At 40.4% G+C, this 22,163-nt stretch overlaps 1 protein-coding gene across 1 annotated transcript; it reads left to right on the forward strand.

The window, feature by feature from the left end:
* The first annotated feature begins 14,982 nt into the window (after nucleotides 1-14,982).
* Nucleotides 14,983-21,562, forward strand: asip1 (agouti signaling protein 1). The gene is made up of 4 exons (XM_023990751.2): nucleotides 14,983-15,305; nucleotides 19,252-19,444; nucleotides 19,727-19,770; nucleotides 20,358-21,562. The coding sequence occupies exons 2-4, from the start codon at nucleotides 19,288-19,290 to the stop codon at nucleotides 20,523-20,525; spliced, it is 369 nt and encodes a 122-aa protein (XP_023846519.1). The 5' UTR covers nucleotides 14,983-15,305; nucleotides 19,252-19,287; the 3' UTR covers nucleotides 20,526-21,562.
* Nucleotides 21,563-22,163: the final 601 nt, after the last annotated feature.

Consider the following 22,163-nt stretch of genomic DNA (forward strand, 5'->3'; position numbering starts at 1 on the left):
GCAGACCAGAAGTCAATGCACATTATCTCTAAAGGCGTAGAGGGGATCTTCCTTCAGGATCAGCTGTTTTACTGATAACACATCGGGGACACTGACCCACATAGTCCTTGACATCTCTGTCAATGTGTGGCCAGACTCAAGCTATGCAATCACCCTCCTGAACTTGTGAAAGGACAGCACCTAAGCCATCCAAGGAGGTGTCTGTGGACAGCACAAAGAGACGTGTGAAGTCTGGATGAGCCAAMACTACACAGTTCACCAGTGACATCTTCAACTTCTCAAAAGACTGCTGATGATCATCCAATCAGCAGGAGCTAACTTTCGGTGCTGTGAAGTGCGTTTCAAGCGTTGTTTTCCTTTGCGTTTTTGCTTTTGACTAGCCCGAAGCTCAAATAGTGGCTTTGCTTTAGCGGAATAGTTGGGAACAAAGTGCTGATAGTGGTTCACCATCCCTAGAAAGGATCTGATTTGTGACTCCATCCAGTGACGCCATCCAGCTCCATTAGATCTTCAGTGGTCATCTGACTGATAGCATCAACTATGCTCTGATCTGTAGACACCCGTGATTCATCTATAATATTACCTAAACTTTACTGACCTCTTGAGCAACCAAAATTTCTTAGGGGCTAACTTCAGGTTGTGCAGGCGTAGGCTCTGTAGGGGCGAAGTCTCTGTAGGGGTGAAGACTAAGAGGTCATCGAGGTAGCACAATAGACTGAGAAAGTTCTGGTCACCAAATATGCTGGTCATCATTCTCATGAAGATGCCAGGGCTGTTGCACAGGCCCTGTGGAAGGCGATTGTACTCGTATAAACCCATTGGTGTCTTGAAGGCTGAGTACTTCCGATRATCCTCATGAAGCGGCATATTATAAATGCCAGAAATCAGATCCATTGTACTGAAAAAGGCATTTCCACCTAGAGCGGCWTGGTGTGGCAAAGGATGAGCATCCTTCAGTGTCCGTTTATTCAGCCAGCTGAAATGAGCGCATACTCGCAGGTCACCATTGTTCTTCCATACAAGGACCAGAGGGGAAGCATACTCACTGGAAGACTTTCTGATTATGTTTTTTCCATCTCATTGAGGACTTGACGCAGCTTTTGATACTCTGCAGGTGGCACACGATGATAGGGAAGACGGAAATGTTTCTCATCTGTGAGATGGWCCCTGTGCACAAACTCCTTAGCTTTGCCACAGTCAAGGTGAGAGGCGAGAGAAGACATCCTCATACTGCACCACCAGGTCAGCCAGCTTGTTCTGCCAATCTACTGAGACATTACATGACMCGAGGTCAAGATCACAGAGAGCCAACACGCTTCAGTCTCTCCTGCACATCACTGACATATCCAGTCCCAGTCGATATCCCCACATGGTTGTTAGTGACAGCTGGTGAGCTGAACCTCACGTTGACGTGACTTCGAGTTCTTAATTTCTTCCAGAGCTAAACAGGTGTAGTCATCAGCAAGCTTGGCATTCTTCCGCAGGGTAACAGGACTATCAGAGATATTTAGCAATTTTAGAGGAACCCATCTATCCCCCCACAATGGTSTCACTACTCTGAGCTGAGCGAGAACAAGTAGGCTCAGTAATAACCGTGCTGCCTGGAGAGACTTCGTCATTCTTTGGAAGTTTACCCTACACTAAAAACTCACTGCCAGCTGGCAGAGTAACAATCTTGTTGCACCTGACTGTTCTTACTTTGTCAGGGATGTCATCACCAGTCCACCGGTTCAGGTCAGCAAGAAGAGAGAGGAACTGTTCAGATTCAGGGCTGCTTGGGGCGTACAAGGACAAGGCCTTGCAGTAGCTACCTAAACAAGGCTACCTAAATTCTATCAGCATAATGATTGCACTACGGGCAGGGGTCAATCACTGCTACTCTAACTTCTGCGACGCATACAAARCCCTCCCCCGCCCTCCCTTAGGCAAATCCGACCAYGACGCCATCTTGCTCCTACCGTCTTATATSCAGAAACTCAAACAGGATGTACCAGTGACGTGAACCATTCAACGCTGGTCTGACCAATCGGAAGCCACGCTTCAAAATTGTTTTGATCATGCGGACTGGAATATGTTCCGGTCAGTCTCAGAGAACAACATCAACCTATACACTRACTCGGTGAGTGAGTTTATAAAGAAGCGCATTAGAAATGTTGTCCCACTGTGACTATTAAAACCTACCCTAACCAGAAACCGTGGATGGATGGCGGAATTCCCTCAAAATTGAAAGCGTGAACCACCGCATTTAACCATGGAAAGAGKTCTGGRAATATGGCTGAATATAAACAGTGTAGCTATTCCCTCAACAAGGCAATCAAACAAGCGAAATGCCGGTACAGGGAGAGGGTGGAGTCACAATTCAACGGCTCAGACACGAGACGTATGTGGCAGGGTCTACAGGCAATCACGGACTACAAAAAGAAAACCAGCCACGTCACAGACACCGACGTCACACTTCCAGATAAACTAAACACCTTCTTTGCCCGCTTTTAGGATAATACAGTGCCACCATCGCGGCCCGCTAACAAGGACTGCTCCCCCTCTCCTTCTCCGTGGCCGACGTGAGTAAAACATTTAACCTTCGCAAGGCTGCTGGCCCAGACGGCATCCCTAGCCACGTCCTTAGAGCATGCGCAGACCAGCTGGCTGGTGTGTTTACGGAAATATTCAATCGCTCCCTATCCCAGTCTGTTGTCCCCACATGCTTCAAGATGGCTACCATTGTTCCTGTAACCAAGAAGGCAAAGATAACTGAACTAAATGACTACCGCCCCGTAGCACTCACTTCTGTCATCATGAAGTGCTTTGAGAGACTACTCATATCGTCTCCACCTTACTGGCCACCCTAGACCCACTTCAGTTTGCATACCGCCCCAACAGGTCCGCAGACAACGCAATCACCATCACACTGCACACTTCCCTATCCCATCTGGAAAAAAGGAATACCTATGTAAGAATACTGTTCATTGACTACAGCTCAGCATTCAACACCATAGTACCCTCCAAGCTCATTATCAAGCTGGAGGCCCTGGGTCTCAACCCTGCCCTGTGCAATTGGGTCCTGGACTTCCTGATGGACCGCTCCCAGGTGGTGAAGGTAGGAAACACCATCTCCACTTCGCTGACACTCAACACTGGTGCCACACAAGGGTGCGTGCTCAGCCCCCTCCTGTACTCCCTGTTCACCCACGACTGCGTGGCCATGCACGCCTCCAATTCAATCATCAAGTTTGCAGACGACACAACAGTAGTGGGCTTGATTACCAACAACGACGAGACAGCCTACAGGGAGGAGGTGAGGGCACCCCCCTAGCCACATCGAAGGGACAGCAGTGGAGAAGGTGGAACATTTTAAGTTCCTTGGCGTACACATCACAGACAAACTGAAATGGTCCACCCACACAGACAGTGTGGCGTAGAAGGCGCAACAACGCCTCTTCAACCTCAGGAGGCTGAAGAAATTTGGCTTGTCACCCAAAACCCTGACAAACTTTTACAGATGCACAATTGAGAGCATCATGTCGGGCTGTATCACAGCCTGGTATGGCAACTGCACCGCCCTCAACCGCAAGGCTCTCCAGAAGATGGTGTGGTCTGCACAACGCATCACCGTGGGTAAACTACCTGTCCTCCATGATACCTACAGCACTCGATGTCACAGGAAGACTAAAAAGATCATCAAGGACAACAATCACCCAAGCCACTGCCTGTTCACACCGCTACCATCCAGAAGGCGAGGTCAGTACAGGTTTATCAAAGCGGGGACCGAGAGACAGAAGCTGTTTTTCAATCTAAGGCCTGCTAAACAGCAATCACTAACTCAGAGAGTTAGTGAGACCCAATCACTGGCCACTTTAATAAATGGATCACTAGTCACTTTAAACAATGCCACTTTAAATAATGGCACTTTAATAATGTTTACATATCTTCATTACTCATATCACATGTGTCATGGCTCCTCCTCTGCCTTGCAGGGGCGGTTCCTCCTGCAGGCAGAGGAGGGTCGTTAGTGATTGGAGCCACCTGGGCTCAGGGTATAAACTGTTTCACTAATCACTTCTCTCTCTCTCTCCCTCTGCTCCTCCAGGTATGATCCTGTTTTGTTTGTTCCTTTGTAGTTTTGCATAGTTTTCACTCAGTCATATTCACACACACAGATTCACGCATCCATGCACTTTACATACACCTTACATTATGATACTTCCACACCTCATTCCTTTTTCTTAGTTTAAAGTTAATGGTTTTGTTTATAATAAAGAACACTTTTAATTGGCCTATACCTGTTGTTCGTGTCCCCTCATTTTTGTCACAGGCTATGAGCCGGCTTGTGACACATGTATATACTGTATTTTATACCATCTATTGCACCTTGCCTATACCGCTCGACCATCGCTCATCCATATACTTATATGTACATGTTCTCATTAACCCCTTTAGATTTGTGTATATTAGGTAGTTGTTGGGGAATTGTTAGATTACTTGTTAGATATTACTGCAATGTCAGAACTAGAAGCACAAGCATTTCACTACACTGCATTAACATCTGCTAACCATGTGTATGTGWCCAATACAATTTKATTTGAAGAAGAGAGCAATGTCTTTGAGCTCAAATACTTGATAAGCCATCCTAAATGTTAAAAAAGCAATGCAGGTTGACATTTGAGCGCTAAGTAAATATTCCCCTGAAGTAAACCTATTAGTTAGGTCTTTCATGTCCAAATTGTTTTCCTTTTATCTATTACACAATCAATGCATGCAAGTCAAAAGCTTGCTTTTCCAATTACAGACACCAAAAAAAAGTGGACCACTTTTCCTATAATTAGAATGCCTTTATTGTTACGGCATGTTCAATGGAACAAAGATTTTAAAACTCTGCGCGTTTCGGCAGCATGGACTTCGTCAGGGAGTACTCCCGTTTCGGCAGCATGTGGAGACCTGAGAACAAAGTAACAATTTTAGGATTTTGCTTARTCTGAAAATAATATTTGAGGTAAATTGATAATATTTTTATACAAAAAACTAATAGCTTAGCTACTATTACACACTGTAATGAAGTTTCTTGGACATACCACCCACTGGGCAGATGGTTGAATCAACATTGTTCCCACATAATTTCAATGAAATGATGTTGAACCAACATGGAATAGACGCTTGCTTGTTAATAGTCTTCTGTGGAGATGGGAGAACCTTCTAGAAGGACAACCATCTCTGCAGCACACCACCAATCAGGCCTTTCATATAGAGTGGSCAGACGGAAGACACTCCTCAGTAAAAGGAACATGACAGCCCACTCGGAGTTTGCTAAAAGGCACCTGAAGGACTCTCAGACCATGAGAAACAAGATTCTCTGGTCTGATGAAACCAAGATTGAACTCTTTGGCCTGAATGCCAAGCGCCATGTCTGGAGGAAACCTGGCCCCATCCCTACGGTGACGCATGGTGGTGGCAGCATCATGATGTGGGGATGTTTTTCAGCAGCAGAGACTGGGAGACTAGTCAGGATCGAGGGAGCGATGAACGGAGCAATGTACAGAGCGATCCTTTATGAAAACCCGCTCCAGAGTGCTCAGAACCTCAGGCTGGAGCTAAGGTTCACCTTTCGACAGGACAACAACCCTCAGACAACTCAGGAGTGGCTTTGGGACAAGTCTCTGAATGTCCTTGAGTGGCCCAGCCAGAGCCCGGACTTGAATCCAATCTAACATCTCTGGAGAGACCTGGAAATAGCTGTTCAGAAAAGCTCCTCCTCCAACCTGACAGAGCTTGAGAGGATCTGCAGAGAAGAATGGGAGAAACTCCACAAATATAGGTGTACCAAGCTTGTAGCGTCATACCCAAGAAGACACGAGGCTGTAATTGCTGCCAAAGGTGCTTCAACAAAGTACTGAGTAAAGGATCTGAATACTTATGTAAATGTGATATTTCCGTTTTATGTTTCCACAATTTGTCATTATGGGTTATTGTGTGTAGATTGATGAGGGGAAAAAAATATTTAATCAATTTTAGAATAAAGCTGTAACGTAACAAAATGTGGAAAAAGTCAAGGGGTCTGAATACTTTCCAAATGCATTGTAAATAAATATAATTATCCAAAATCTGACCAGAGGACAATATTCAGAAAGTATCTCAAAACCCACACAAAGTAGGCTATTTGATTGACAATGATTCTTACTTCAGTAACAATGTAAAAATGCAAACAACTATTCAGAGACTTTCAAAATGTAGGTAACACAGCAACTGTTCAAAGACAAAAGATTTGTAGGATAAAATCATATTTCACACTGTCACTTTAGTGTTAGCATTAAGCCTACAACATTTCATGGAACTTCTTGAGGCACTGCCCCATCCTGTAAAGTCACAAAGTGAATGCACAAGCTGCATTTTGACTTGGGGCAGACACATTCGGGTGTCTGTGGAATGTCAGTCCTGAACTCAGAGCTACGTGTGCCATGTTTTCATTGGTCTGTACATTGAGTCTGGAACAGGATACTTGTTATTTGGCCATTGGCCCAGTTGTACTGCAAGGACTTCTGATTGGTCAACCCCAGGCTAAGGTGGGGAGTTATAAGTGGCATCCTGTTTCTTTGTTCTGTGGAGAAAAGACGTGTATGAATCCGTAACACTAACCAACATATATACATAGATACAGCCTCTTTCACCAAAAAATCTCAATTAAATCCATTTTAAATTTAGGATGTAACACAACAAAATATGGAATATGGAGTCAAGAGGTATGAATACTTTCTAAAGGCACTGTATATATTGAAGTGCTTTTTGTATATAATAGTAGTATAAGTAGTATAGTATAAGTATTGTGTGTTTCTAGTTTGTTAGTTAGTTTCTTAAAACGTAGCATTTTAGAATTCAAGTGGCTGTATATACTGCTAGCTAGCTAGCGAACGTTAGCCAACGGCTTTCAAGGAAGGATGTTTTTTTGTTTTTTTTACAATCATTCCCTGCAAGAAATCCCGAAATTAACTACACTACATGACCAAAAGTATGTCGACAGATTCTCATCGAACCTCTCATTCCAAAATCATGGGCATTAATATGGAGTTGGTCCCCCGTTTTTCTGCTATAACAGCCTCCACTCTTCTGGGAAGGTTTTCCACTAGATGTTGGAACATTGCTGTGGGGAATTTCTTCCATTCAGCCACGAGCATTAGTGAGGTTGGGCAATAAGGCCTGGCTCGCAGTCGGCCTTCCAATTCATCCCAAAGGTGTTTGATGGGGTTGAGGTCAGGGCTTTGTGCTGGCCAGTCAAGTTCTTCCACACCGATCTCGACAACCATTTCTGTATGGACTTTGCTTTGTGCACTGGGGCATTGTCTTGATGAAACAGGAAAGGGCCTTCCCCAAACTGTTGCCACAAAGTTGGAAGCACAGAATAGTCTAGAATGTCATTGTATGCTGTAGCGTTAAGATTTCCCTTCACTGGAACTAAACGGCCTAGCCCGACCCATGAAAACAGCCCCAGACCATCTTTAAAGTTGGCACTATGTATTGGGCAGGTAGCTTTCTCCTGGCATCAGCAAAACCCAGATTCGTCTGTCTGGTGAAGCCAGATGGTGAAGCGTGATTCAATATAAATAAAGGCCCATTGTCGTGCCATTCTTCCGCTGCCATCACCTCATGTTTCAGCATGATAATGCACAGCCCCATGTCACAAGGATCTGTACACAATTCTTGGAAGCTGAAAATGTCCCAGTTCTTCCATGGCCTGCATAATCACTTCACATGTCACCAATTGAGCATTTTTGGGATGCTCTGGATTGACGTAAACGACAGCGTGTTCCAATTCCCGCCCATATCCAGCAACTTCACACAGCCATTGAATAGGAGTGGAAGGGGCCATTCCAAATGCCACAATCAACAGCCTGATCAACTCTATGCGAAGGAGATGTGTCGCGCTGCATGAGGGAAATGGTCACACCAGATACTGACTGGTTTTCTGATCCATTTCCCTACCTTTTTTAAAGGTATCTTTTACCACCAGTTGCATATTCAGATTAGGGCCTAATGAATTTATTTCAATTGACTGATTACCTGATATGAACTGTAACTCAGTAAAATCTTTGAAATTGTTGCATGTTGTGTTTATATGTTTGTTCAGTGTATATGTGCAACTGAGCTAGGATACTCTTAATCAAGATAGGTTAACTCTAGGAGGATTAATAAAACTGTAAGCAAACTTTTAAAGTAGAAAAGCCAGCATATTTATTCACAACTGGTGCTTGGTAATCGACTGATAATCAAGGTTTAAAACGGCATGTCAATGATGGTATCACAAATAGAGTATCAAAATTGCATGTCAATATCAATATCACATATACATTCATCAGCATCATTATAAATGATGAGTAGTTGGATTTAGCTCCTTTTCCCTCCATGCTGAAGCAAACAACTGATTGCACACTGGTGTCATCACACCAACCGCATGGGTCTGCATCTCACACCTCCTTGAGCCATTTCTTGACAAGAGTTCTACACTGATAGTTGAAGAGCAGGCATGCCACAGTGAAGAGCTAGTTGATGCTGCCTGCAATAGCTAGGGGAATGTTGGTGTCTATACATTGAGCCTGAAACGGCCATTGGCCCAATTTTACTGCAAGGAATTCTAATTGGTCAACCACAGGCTAGGGTTGGGTTATAAACTATACCCTGTCTCTTTGTTCAGTGGAGAAAACACTGAGGACAGGGAAGAATGACCACCTACTTTCCAACATAANCGCAAAACACCAATCGCAGTGTCAACAGTGAAGAGGCGACTCCACGATGCTGGCCTTATAGGCAGAGTTGCAAAGAAAAAGTCATATCTCAGACTGGCCAATAAAAATAAAAGATTAAGATTGGCAAAAGAACACAGACACTGAACAGAGGAACTCTGCCTAGAAGGCCAGCATCCCGGAGTCGCCTCTTCACTGTTGACGTTGAGACTGGTGTTTTGTGGGTACTATTTAATGAAGCTGCCAGTTGAGGACTTGTGAGGCGCCTGTTTCTCAAACTAGACACTCTAATGTACTTGTCCTCTTGCTACGTTGTGCACCGGGGCCTCCCACTCCTCTTTCTATTCTGGTTAGAGACAGTTTGCGATGTTCCGTGAGGGGAGTAGTATACAGCGTTGTACGAAATCTTCACTTTCTTGGCAATTTCTCACATGGAATAGCCTTCATTTCTCAGAACAAGAATAGACTGATGAGTTTCAGAAGAAAGTTCTTTGTTTCTGGCCATTTTGAGCCTGAGTAATCGAACCCACAAATGCTGACGCTCCAGATACTCAGCTAGTCTAAAGAAGGCCAGTTTTATTGGTTCTTTAATCAGAACAACAGTTTTCAGCTGTGTTAACATAATTGCAAAAGGGTTTTCTAATGATCAATTATCCTTTTAAAATGATAAACTTGGATTAGCTAACACAATGTTCCATTGGACCACAGGAGTGATGGTTGCTGATAATGGGCCTCTGTACGCCTATGTACTGTAGATATTCCATAAAAATCACCCGTTTCCAGCTACAGTAGTCATTTACAACATTAACAATGTCTACACTGTTATTCTGATCAATTTGATGTTATTTTAATGGACAAAATATTAGCTTTTCTTTCAAAAACAAGGACATTTCTAAGTGACCCCAAACTTTTGAACGGTTGTGTATGTTTTCTCAACAGGTTATGGTCAATAATATCAAAGGCTGCACTGAAATTTAACTGTGCAGCTCCCACAATCTTCTTATCAATTTCTTTCAACCAATCATCAGTCATTTGTGTCAGTGCAGTACATGTTGGGTGCCCTTCTCTATAAACATGTTGGTCTGTTGTTCATTTGTTAACAGAGAAATGGCATTGTATTTGATATCTCTGCAGTTAGAACCAGTAAAAGATGCTTTACCACTCTTGAGTAGCATACTGTCTTTGGCTTCCCTCCAGGGAGGACAAAGCCATTCCTCTAGGTTCACATTAAATGACATATATGAGTGGCTATAGAGACAGGTACCATCCTCAGAAGCTTTCCGTCTAAGTTGTCAATGCCAGGTTTGTCATTATTGATCAATAACAATAATTTTTCCACCTATGCATAAGTATGCTGGCTCGCTGTTCGTTGTTGGCATTTCCTGCCAAAGTTTGCCCACTTTGCCAATGAAGTAATCGTAAAAATATTTGGCAAAATCAAATGGTTTTGTGATGAATCTAATTCGATGAAAGATATAGTTGAATTTATTTTTATGCTCATAATATAATTTAATATCATTGACTTTGGCTTCATATACAGTTTTCTTTTTGTTTAGTTTAGTCACATAATTTCTCAATTTGCAGCAAGTCAACTAGTCAGATGTGCAGCCAGACATATTAGCCACTCATTTTGCCCCATCTCTTTCAACCATAGTTTTTCAATTCCTGATTCATGGAGCCTTAACAATTCTAACAGTCAGTTTATCATGACACAAGGCAAGACCCAGATGCAGACATAGGAGGCAGATGGTTGGAGTCTTACCATTTTTATTAATCCAATAGGGTAAGGCAAGAGAATGGTCATGGACAGGCAAAAGGGTCAAAACCAGTTCAGAGTCCAAAAGGTACCGAAGGGCAGGCAGAATCAAGGTCAGGGCAGGGAGGATGATCAGGCATGCGGGAAAGTAGACCAGAGTCAGGCAGGTGTCAAAACACGGAAGACTATCAAAAAGAGAATAGCAAAAGGAGTACGTGAAAAACACACTGGTTGACTTGACTAACATACTTTATGACCAGACAGAAGCCACTCCTCAGTAAAAGGCACATAACAGCTTGCTTGGGGTTTGCCAAAAGGCACCTAAAGGACTCTCAGACTATGAGAAAAAATATTATCTTTGGCCTGAATCCCAAGTGTCACGTCTGGAGGAAACCTGGCCCCATCCTTACGGTGAAGCATGGTGCTGGCAGCATCATGCTGTGGGGATATTTTTCAGCGGCAGGGACTGGGAGTCTAATCAGGATCACGGGAAAGATCAACGAAGAAAACCTGCTCCAGAGTGCTCAGGACCTCAGACTGGTGGCAAAGGTACACCTTCCAACAGGACAACACCCCTAAGCACACAGCCAAGTCAACACAGAGTGGCTTCAGGACAAGTCTCTGAATTTCCTTGAGTGGCCCAGCCAGAGCCTGGACTTGAACCTGATCTAACATCTCTGGAGAGACCTGAAAATAGCTGTGCAGCGAAGCTACCCATCCAACCTGACAGAGCTTGAGAGCATCTGCAGAGAAGAATGGGAGAAACTCCCCTAATACAGGTATGCCAAGCTTGTAGCGTAATTCCCAAGAAGACTTGAGGCTGTAATCGCTACCAAAGGTGCTTCAACAAAGTACTGAGTAAAGGGTCTGAATACTTATGTAAATGTGATATTTCAGTTTTACATTTTTAATTTGCAAACATTTCTAAAAACCAGCTGTTGCTTTGTCATTATGGGGAATTGTGTGTAGATTGATGAGGGAAAAGGCTATTTAATCCATTTTAGAATAAGGCTATAACTTAATAAAATGTGGAAAAAGTCAAGGGGTCTGAATACTTTCCGAGTGCCTTCAGAAAGTATTCACACCCCTTGATTATTTTCCACGTTTTGTTACAGCCTGAATTAAAAATGTATTAAATTAGGATTTTTTGCACTGGCCTACACACAATACCCCATAATGTCAAAGTGGAATTATGTTTTTTGAAATATTAGCAAATGTATTGAATATGAAATATCTAATATCTATTCACGAGCTCTCCAATGTATAAATGTTTTGAAAGTTTAAAATGAGTAAAAGTCCATGAACAGTTCATTAATGTATTCCTATGTTGTGTAACTAGCAAGCTATTGGTGATGAGATAATATTGTTTAAATACTAAGTGATGCAATGATAAGTTGACTATTTTAGGTAGWCTAATGTTAGATATCTGGATMTTTTCCTTTTCAACTGCAGTTTCAGATGAGCAGCACTCAGTGAGTCAGTGTTCACCCTAGTGAAAARGAAGATAGTGCCCCCTTAGTGGAGGTGCCAATGCCAAAGAGGATGAAAGTGCAGGAMATAAACATTTTGGGGGGAGTGCAGAGGACTTTAAGTAAATGAATGAATGGCTATGTAGCTAGCTAGCTAACTACACTGTACAATTCATAATAGACTGGCATTATGTAGTCAGCTAGCTAGTAAATAAATTATTTTGCTAATAAAAAAAGCTAAATCTAATTCATGTTAATAAGCTAACCCCATCATTGTTAAGGCCAGCCATTTTTGTCATATGATAATGGTATTTGGTCAAGATTATTGCAGGACTCAAAGATAGGCAATTGAGAGAGAGAGAGAGACAGAGAGAGAGAGAGAGAGAGCACTGCCCATGTTGAGGCAGAGAGAGGATGAACAGGTCATCAGGTGGAAGTTTGGTAAAGCATATTGCACAGCAATTTACAGCGCACACAGATTGGAACTATCGGTTCAACTCATCTTTGCTGACTGTAGCCCAAGTGCTATAACAAATGTTTTTGCCTGCATTCTGATTTAATTTGGTTGTCAAGGRGATTAAAGATGTGGCTGCGCTCAATAATGACACAAAGCAGATTGACATCTGTCATATCGTAGGAGAAGCTGGATACCATAGATAGGAAAACAATATGCCCAAATGTTATTTCTGGCAGTGACAGCCGTGAACAGGTATTTGGTGCGTTTAAGTGAATTGAGACTGTAGATCTGACCTTTCTCTGTACCACTATATGCCCACCTTTGAATAAGGTTGCACCAGGTTATTGAATGTTATTGAATGTTCATGTTTTTTACTTTATGGTGATTGACAATGAGTTTTATTTTTTTAAGTCTATTGCTTGAGCATGATGCCATACTGATTGGTTTATTTTGAAGACTATTGCTTAATCCATATTGAAAAGTTATATTTGGACTGTCACTGAATTATTTTATGAATTAATACTCCAATTAAAGGGATACTTTGGGATGTTGGCAACAAGGCCCTTTATCCAGTGTTGTAAAGTACTTAAGTAAAAATACTTTAAAGTACTAGTTTTTCWGGGTATCACTTTTATCACTTCCACTTTTACTTGAGTCATTTTCTATTAAGGTATCTTTACTTTTACTCAAGTATGACAATTGGGAACTTTTTACACCACTTTCGTTATCTACTTCCACAGAGTCAGATGAAGTTGTGGATACCATTTTTATGTCTCTGTGTCCAGTATGAAGGAAGTTTGATGTCGTTTTGCGAGCCAATGCTAACTAGTGTTAGCAGAATGACTGGACGTCTATGGGTATCTTCTTCATGCTAGCAGATACCTATAGACTTCCAGTCATTGCACTAACGCTAGTTAGCAAATGTGYYAGTAAGCAACTTCCTTCAAAGCACAGAGAAATARAAATGGTATCCACAAGTTTATCTGACTCTGGGGAAGTGSATAAAGTGCCTTATTGCCAAAATACTGAAGTAKCCCTTTAAATTGTGTAGCCAAGTAAGAGATTTCTGGACTTGGATTTCAGATTGCCTTGACTCCTTTTAGGGCACAATTTCTTAATTGTGTATAAGAAATGAGTTATTCAAGACCATATACTAGCCAAGCCCAGTGAAGGGTACATAAATAGAATAATGGGTTTTGACATTTAAATGTAGTTAAAGAAGGGGTGTCGTGGTGACCCCCCCTCCACACAGACACATACACACACACCCTGGACAAGGAGGATAAATCAGTACAAAATAGGAGACAGGAAATCCAGAGTTTATTTTAATCAATGCCTCATTGGCGTTTTCCCTCATGGCTTTATAACAGCATGAAACAATTTATCATGGCTCTCTGCCCTTGGAGTGTGTGACATCCAACTTCAAAGCGATACCCAATTGTTTACACCTCAGTGAGCACATTTACAGGGTTTCRCATTTCTACTTACAATCATCTCTCGGAAAAAGTTCAATACATTATCATTTCAAATGTTTTAATTTAGTTTTTGTTTTATTCAAATGGAGTGTGTCGCACCTCAACTTCTGATGAATCTTTTGGTTTTCTAACATGGCACCTCTAATCCAGTTGTTTGAGCATGAAACCCCTTTTTTCTGTCATAAAAATTACCCCTGGAGTGTGGATGATAAGCAGGGGGTCCACTTATCTCCATTGATTTGGCTGTAGGGGAGAGTGAGGTAAGTTGAGTCAAATGAGTAAGTTGAGCCACACTATAATTAATAATTTGACCAAACATTTAGGAAGAGGTCATCATTTCATGAGTCTGGAAAAAGTGGTAGGCAAGTTAGGTCCCCMAAAAATATTTTCACCAACTCAAATTCATTTATTGTGTTAGGTTTCATGATGCTTGTATCTAAATGGTGGCATGTAGCCTAGTGGTTAGWGTGTTGGACTAGTAACCGAAGATCAAATCCCCAAGCTGACAAGGTAAAAATCTGTCCCTGAACAAGGCAGTTATTGAAAACAAGAATTTGTTTCTTAACTGACTTGCCTAGTTAAATAAAAATAAACCAAAGTAGATAGTTCTATACATCAGTTGGGGTCTCTATAAGCTTCAATGTGAGGTCATAACCCTAGTATGAAAGTACATCCTTGTAGCTGTGTGGGCTAATGTAGTCCAACTGTTTGTCTTGGGGCTAAGTTGAGYAATGGCCATGGGGTATGGAGCAAATTAAGTTYTTKCTTCCCAGGTGTAATGCAAGGCATTATTGCTGGAATATGACGTAACAACAGGGCCCCTGGCCTACGGCAAAAGTGTTTWAAAAAAGTACAAACTGTGATTTTGAGGCCTATCTTCAGCAGCTTTACCATTTGTATCCCGGGAAATGTAGTTGGTCATATTAGTAAAACTATGGGGCACCTGTTCACTTAAAAATATAGCATTAGCTTTCTGTGACCGCTCATTATGTTCATTATGTGACTACTCACAATGTTTTACATAATGAAGCCCAGGCGTCCCCATAAGGTCATAACCTACAGTTGTAAACGTCAGATCCTGCAACTCCTCTGGCGCATATGTAAAAACCCTGTTGTGGAGATGCATGCCCTGGCCCAGTAATCCCAAAAGCTCCTTCAAAAGAGGACAATGGATTTTAACTGGTTCCCAGCGCGTAGCCATGCATCTTCCCAAAAAGGCTGGCCTGCTTGGTAGACTTCTTTTAGACTTTTTTCTAAAGGTGGATCCGCCCCTGCCTGATTCCATATCTTAAACATTGCCCGAGCACATGATCTGGCTGGTATTTCTCTGTCGATTAGCAGACAACGAGTGAGGAGCAGCTTTTTAGCCTGCAGGAAAAAGTGGGAGATAAACGTTGATCCTGTCAATCAAAAACTACAGAGGTAAGTAACTCTGGAAGCTTGAATGGCTTTTCTGTCTTTGAAGGATATGGAAGACAAATCAACCAACAAAAGCATTAGTCATGAAACTGCACATTTGCTCTGCTTTTTTTTAGAGGCTGGAGCTCATATCACTCAAGAAGAGCATTTACTTTAACACTGTAAAAAAGATTGAGTTGTTTCAACTAATTATTATTAAGTAACTGGTTCCACAGGATATTGTTTTGTTAGCAACAATTTGAGAAAACGTTGGCTAATATTCAGTCAACTTAAAATGCGTTTTTCAAATTGTCTCAATTAGAAATTGTTATTGGGGCATCTTATCAACAACAACAAAAAGGCGGTGGAATTCGCTACACACATACAATGTTTTCAACGTACATATTTGACACACGTTGACATACATGATTACATTSAGCATGTTCATTTATACAGTCATTCATATTCAACATGATCTCACCTGAGATTTGAACTTACAACCTTTTGGTTCACGGCAATCCCATCTTCCTGCTACACCACCATGTCGGTGTCAGTGACTGATTTCACCTGTGTTGCTACACTTTGCACTTCAAAGTAAATCTCAGCTCTTTGAAAGTACACTCAAGAAAAACAATTTTATTTTTTCAATAGTGATTAAGGAGTAATATTAAAATAGCTGAAATAGGTCAGAAAAATCAATGATGAGAGAAGTAAGATGAACTGATAATTGACAGAGACATGGTGATGAATTTCCAATTAAAATATTTGTGTGGACGTACAAAAGTAAAACCATTAATACTGACAGCAAAAAAAATTTAATAGCAAATTTTGCATTGACATGTGATACAGAATCAATGCGGCACTTTTGTGCTTAAATAATGTTAATACATCTCTCTAAATCTCTTTAAAAGTCTTCATCCCTTAAACAATGTAAACTAGCTTTGATCCGATTGTTGCTCACACAATCTCTATTTGGCGCAAAATTGAAAATGCCATCGAAATGGCATGCCCGTACTCCAATATTTCACAATAATGCCTTGCGATCTGTAGGGCAGCCTTTTGCATCCACCAATGGTCCAAATATGGCATCYGTACCCTTGCTGATATCATGGATAGTAATGGTTTAAGAACATTCCATGATTTGAAAGGCACATACACATTACCAGACAACACATTTTTTCTATATTTAAAACTTTGATCCCCTATTCTGGCCTTTCAATCCCTTAGGAAATCCAACTMCCGAACCATCCAATGATGGGATTCATAAATCAATGATCTGGGCTCCCGAAAATACTAATCTCTATAATATACATTGAGGGTACAAAACATTAAGGACACATGTTCTTTCCATGACGGACTGACCAGGTAAGTCCAGGTGAAAGTTATGATCCCTTATTAATGTCACTTGTTAAATCAGAGTAGATGAAGGGGAGACAGGTTAAATAAGGATTTTTAAGCCTTGAGACAATTGAGACATGGATTGTGTATGTGTGCCATTCAGAGGGTGAATGGGCAAGAAAAAAAAAATATATATATTTAAGTTCCTTTGAACGGGGTATGGTAGTAGGTGCCAGGTGCACCGGTTTGTGTAAAGAACTGCAACTCTGCTGGGTTTTTCACACATCAAAAATGCTCCACCACTCAAAGGATATCCAGCCAACTTGACACAAYTGTGGGAAGCATTGGAGTCTGTTGTGAGGACAAAAAGTATGGTCCACAGATCTAAGTGAATCTGAACAACCCTTTAATTGGAACAGTATATGGAAAAAATATGACCTTGGCATCCAATAATCCGAACCATCAATTTATACATTTGAAGTTTGTTCACAGAATGTATAATGTATAGAATATACCCAAGGAAATGTTTTACGGTGAAATTGGTCTCAAATGTTCACTGTGTCCCCTAAATCAGGTAGGCACATCCCTTCATATGATGTGGGAGTGCCCTGCAGTTAGAARTGCATGAATGTAAATATTCAGTGCGTTGCATCTACTATGTTACTTAACGATGATAGCTCCTTGTATCTAAATTAATCAGAGACGATTACTGCTGGCAGGCAGCACTGCCGCAAAAAAAGWTGCTGGCTATTAGAGGGCAATTACTTTACTCTCTCCCAATTCGCAAGTGGATACAGTTACTATTAGAAGTTATAACGTTAGAAATATCAGCAGCGATAATGAACGGCGCTAGTCAAGGAACAATTGAGGCTTGGAGGCCAACACATACAAACAAAATATATATATACAAACAAAATATATATATACACACATTTTTTGCTTTCAGGGCCATGGGGAAGGGGGGAAGATATGTTGGATGGGTGGGGTTGGGGGAATGAGATGGGAGATTGGGGGTGAATGCTCACTTCTCTTTGTTTCGTTTCCTTTAATACAACATTTAACTACATAATATGATCACAATGATTAATACTTTGTGTTTATGTACCTCTATCTACCACCCCAATGAAAAAAAGGCAAAATAAATACATTTTTGGTCACAAAAAATGTACTATTAAACTCTGGTCAAAAAGCTATTTTATCATACATATTATGAACGGTTTAAAAATGCTTTTKGTATGGTGGACGCTATTTACGCATTGGATAATTAAGATTATATAAAAAGCAAAAGGCTTTGCATGCATTCCTTAATTTTTTTTGGGGGGGGGTCTCAAACAGCATATGGGGCAAATAATGCAAATTACCTGCACAGTAAAGATAATATAAACCAATTAATTTAATTAAAAATGTCACATCTTAAATTGAGCACATTAATTACWCTTGGACATACATTAAATTAGGTTATTTATTAATGGTATATTTTCTTCATATAAATTCATGGCAATACAATTCATACTGTACAAGGTATTTAATAAGTACCTCATGATCCAATTGATTTATGTTAGACAGCTTTGATTTGATTTATTTGTGAATATTTTACTTCAGATAACACTTTGTATAGGCCTACATGTTCACTGAAAATTATACTCACAAAGGGTTATAATCCACCATGTTCATCCAGATTGAAATGTCTTTATGTTCATTTCCTGTAACGGTTAACCTCAGTCTTTTGTATATTTCATAACTAGGTATTATGATTTCAAATAAAATATCATTTAAAATTAACGGAACTAGGGACATTTAGACGAAATGCTATAGCTAATCAATCATTACATTTATTCTAGCTTTACACGTTTTAAAGGCACTTAAGGGGGCGGTATCCCAGACACATMTTAAGACTTATCTAGGATTTAAAAGCATTTATTTTATCGAGATTCAAGTTGTATTTGTCACATGCACAAGTACAGTGAAATGCTTAACTTGCAAGCCCTACCCAACAGTGCAGTTGCGTCGGAGCATGCAAGACGGCAGCGATACAGTACGGCGCTATCGTGTATTCTCCATTGAGTTGGATTTTTTGTCCAGCACTCGGCTTAATCTGTGTCCTAGAAACCGCCCCTAGATGTCTATTTGAAGACTATTATTGAGACTACTTCCTTTGCATAAAGTTTAACWGATTTTATAAGCAAGAAGCAGCTCAGCTTGACTAGGTATAGGCTCCCACAGAAAGCTTCATCCAAGCTGAAAGAAACCGTATAGAGAAGTTATGCTGAGGACAGTCAAAACAATCAAAGGCCTGAGATTGTATTCAAAATGTTCCCATTCTCGCACTTGCATGTTGGATACAATTACAAAATTGATCTAGATATATATCTTTAAAAAKCTATGTAAAGCTTTATTTAAGAAATTGATATTTGCTGATTATTAGATGTTTGTATTTTTCTAGCTGTGCATGTGGTCAGTTTTGTGCCAATTATAGTTGATTTGCCATACAATAACAATCTTGAGCTGCTGGGTAAATTGTGACATTCAAATTCTTTATCTGATATGAATATGTTTACAACCACAATACAATCAAAATGGGCTCTAATAGTCTTCCATAGGCCTACTTTCTAACACTCTGTCCTCACTACAGTCTTTAGGCCGACCTTGCCGACAGAAAACCACAGAGATGAATTCCCTGTTTCTCCTGAGCTGTCTAAGCTCCACCTGGTTTCTCTTGGTATACTCGCACATGGTACTGGAGGACGCGCTATCCACCAATAAGTCTTCTTTCTCGAGTATACAGAATGGGAGCCTGTCAGATGCTCCACCCATCGTCATTGTAGGTCAGTTAATCATTAGGTCTGGCATATAATCAGTGTATGGAATACAAATAAATGGGCTGCTAAAAATCACTCCATTCTTTGATATGTGCTGATATCTTGTGCCATTTTGCKGTTATATGCAGGAAATATTATTGTAAAATGCAGATATATTTTGCTTGGGTATTTAAGTATTCCAAGGTTGACTTCAAAAAGCAAAGYCGTCAGTATGACTAACACCAATCTTGATAAACTGCTAAATTATATATACCGTATGAAAATATGTCAAATACATTTCTTTTTCAGAGTTGCCCAAAACGGCAAAGAAAAAAATCAAGAAACCAAGAAAGGTAACTATGTTCTGAAAATAAGTCAAAATTATTCATGTTTGTGTCATATTGATAAGTTGGTGGAAATAAATCTAAAATACACATAGCCAATAGTGTAAAAAAAAAAGCTTATTGTGACATTGAATGTAAAAACATTTCAGTGTGAATGAAGGCATGTTTCTACTTGATGAAAAGTATGAGTCAAGTGGTAACACTTTACAATAAGGGTACATTATTAAACATGAGTAAATGCAGGAGTTAACACGAATACATAATATATTAATGCATTTACAAAGCAACATGCATTCTGTGGACTAGACTATTACTAAAGACATTCATGACCATATTAGCAAAGAGGTGAAAATTCCTTCAAATAGCTTGTATGCTAATTAAGTTCATGTTATCTAAATATTAGTTTAGTCACTTTGCAGGGCCCTACATAWGGTAGAAACTTTTCTGAATATACTAAGGAGGGCCCTATTGTAAAGTGAACACTATTAATGCTTTGTTGTAGGCTATTCATCATTAATTATGTCATTAATTCGTGTTCATTGATGTACCCTTAGTGTAAGTGCAGGCAAGGCTAAATCATTAACCTCCTTTCACAGAACACATTCACCGTCAAAAACAAACGTCCACCTCCTCCCGCCAACTGTGTGCCATTGTGGGGAAGCTGCAAAACCCCTAATAATGTGTGCTGTGAGTACTGCGCTTTCTGCCACTGCCGCCTTTTCAAGACTGTGTGCTATTGTCGAATGGGAAATCCGCGGTGTTGAAGACATGAAAGAAAAATAACAAAATATTGGCATATTCACAAGGAGAGAAAATGTCTATGAGTAGGCTTATCATACCATCTTGTTTGATGTCTCACTTCTGAGGATAATGACCAAGATTAATTGAGGACAGAGCCTACATGTGTAGGCCTAAAACCACACAAATCCTTGGACTATCATTCCAAATATGAGACATTACAAATAATTGGAATAATATTTATCTCAAAATGTAGATGCCATATGAGGTTAAAAAAAAGCGGCACCAGACAAGTTCCATAATGGTGTAYTAGGACTTGCAAAAGGGATTTTAAAGAGACTAGTTGACCCTTTCATTCAAATCTGTTAAATTTTGGTGCTCTTTACGTAGGCTACCTTTTCATAAATGGAGAAGTTAGYCTAGTCCAAGGCCTATTAAATCATAGCCTATATTAGTGGATATTGAACTGGTTTCCTGACAAAACTAAATATATTTTGCAATTAAATTCTATTAATAAAGACTTTGTTGTGAGACATGTACATGAAGCAGTAGTTTACACATCAAGCCAGTGCTGTAAAAGAGACAGTGTGTAGGATTTACTGTCTTGAGTAGTCCAGGGGCCAAATTGTCTGGCTCTTTGATAAAACATGGCAAGCACCTTAAAAAGAAGCACAAATTGTGTTCCCCTACCTGGTTTTCATAGATTGATGCTGCTAGTGTTCACAACCTCATAATGATCAGMAGTGTTGTATTGCATGCATGTGATCACTTGACCGACAGCAGAAATTAAACTAGCACTGGAGAAATACAAATGTTTTATGGTTCTATATTAATATGACATGTTATTTACAGAAATACAAACTGGAAAAAGCACTCAAGGAGCCAAAATGTCTGTTCTTGAGTAAAAAAATAACTAACTGTACAATATTTACTGCGAGGCATTTACTGAAGACCATTAGTACTGAATTTTTCTATGGCATATGGCTTGTATTAACACTTATTTTATTGATGTAACGAAAAATCTAATCAACACATATTTTGAAATAAACCTCTATTTACATTTTTGGTARCTTTATTTATGTGCATTGAAGTCATCTTCACATTTAAACGCATTTGAACTGCTGCGCTTGTTTAGATCATGGCTGTGAATCATCATACTGCAGCAGTACTGGACGCCTGGTTTCTATTGCACTTGTGTTGCACCCACGAAAGCGTAAATCATAGTCCACAGACGCTGAGATGGGATAGTCCTGCGTCTCATTGCGACATAACTACGCAGCTCTGAGACCAACATCCACAGGAGCAAAGGCCAAACGCACACCTCCCCACAATACGCAACCAACGCGGCTCCGGTATGTGTCCTCTTCATTTGAATGTGTTGACAGTTGGAGAAATTGCTTGAGCTGCTCTGAGAATTTGCTGTACATAAGCATACACGTTTTGGACTATTATGAACACTTAAAAAAGCCCAGAATGCTACAAAAATATTACCCATCTCATCAGTTTATCCTTAGGGGTTCAAGCAGCGAAGYTGCKWGAAACCTTATTATATTTGTTGGCATTGGTTATTAGGGGTTCAAGCAGCGAAGCTGGGTTAAACCTTATTGTATTTTTTGGCATTCTTTTTATTYTTCTTCTGTAAGAAGAAATTCACATGCAAATTC

The sequence above is a fragment of the Salvelinus sp. IW2-2015 genome, linkage group LG1, assembly GCF_002910315.2.
Source record: "Salvelinus sp. IW2-2015 linkage group LG1, ASM291031v2, whole genome shotgun sequence".
NCBI classification, from domain to species: domain Eukaryota; kingdom Metazoa; phylum Chordata; class Actinopteri; order Salmoniformes; family Salmonidae; genus Salvelinus; species Salvelinus sp. IW2-2015.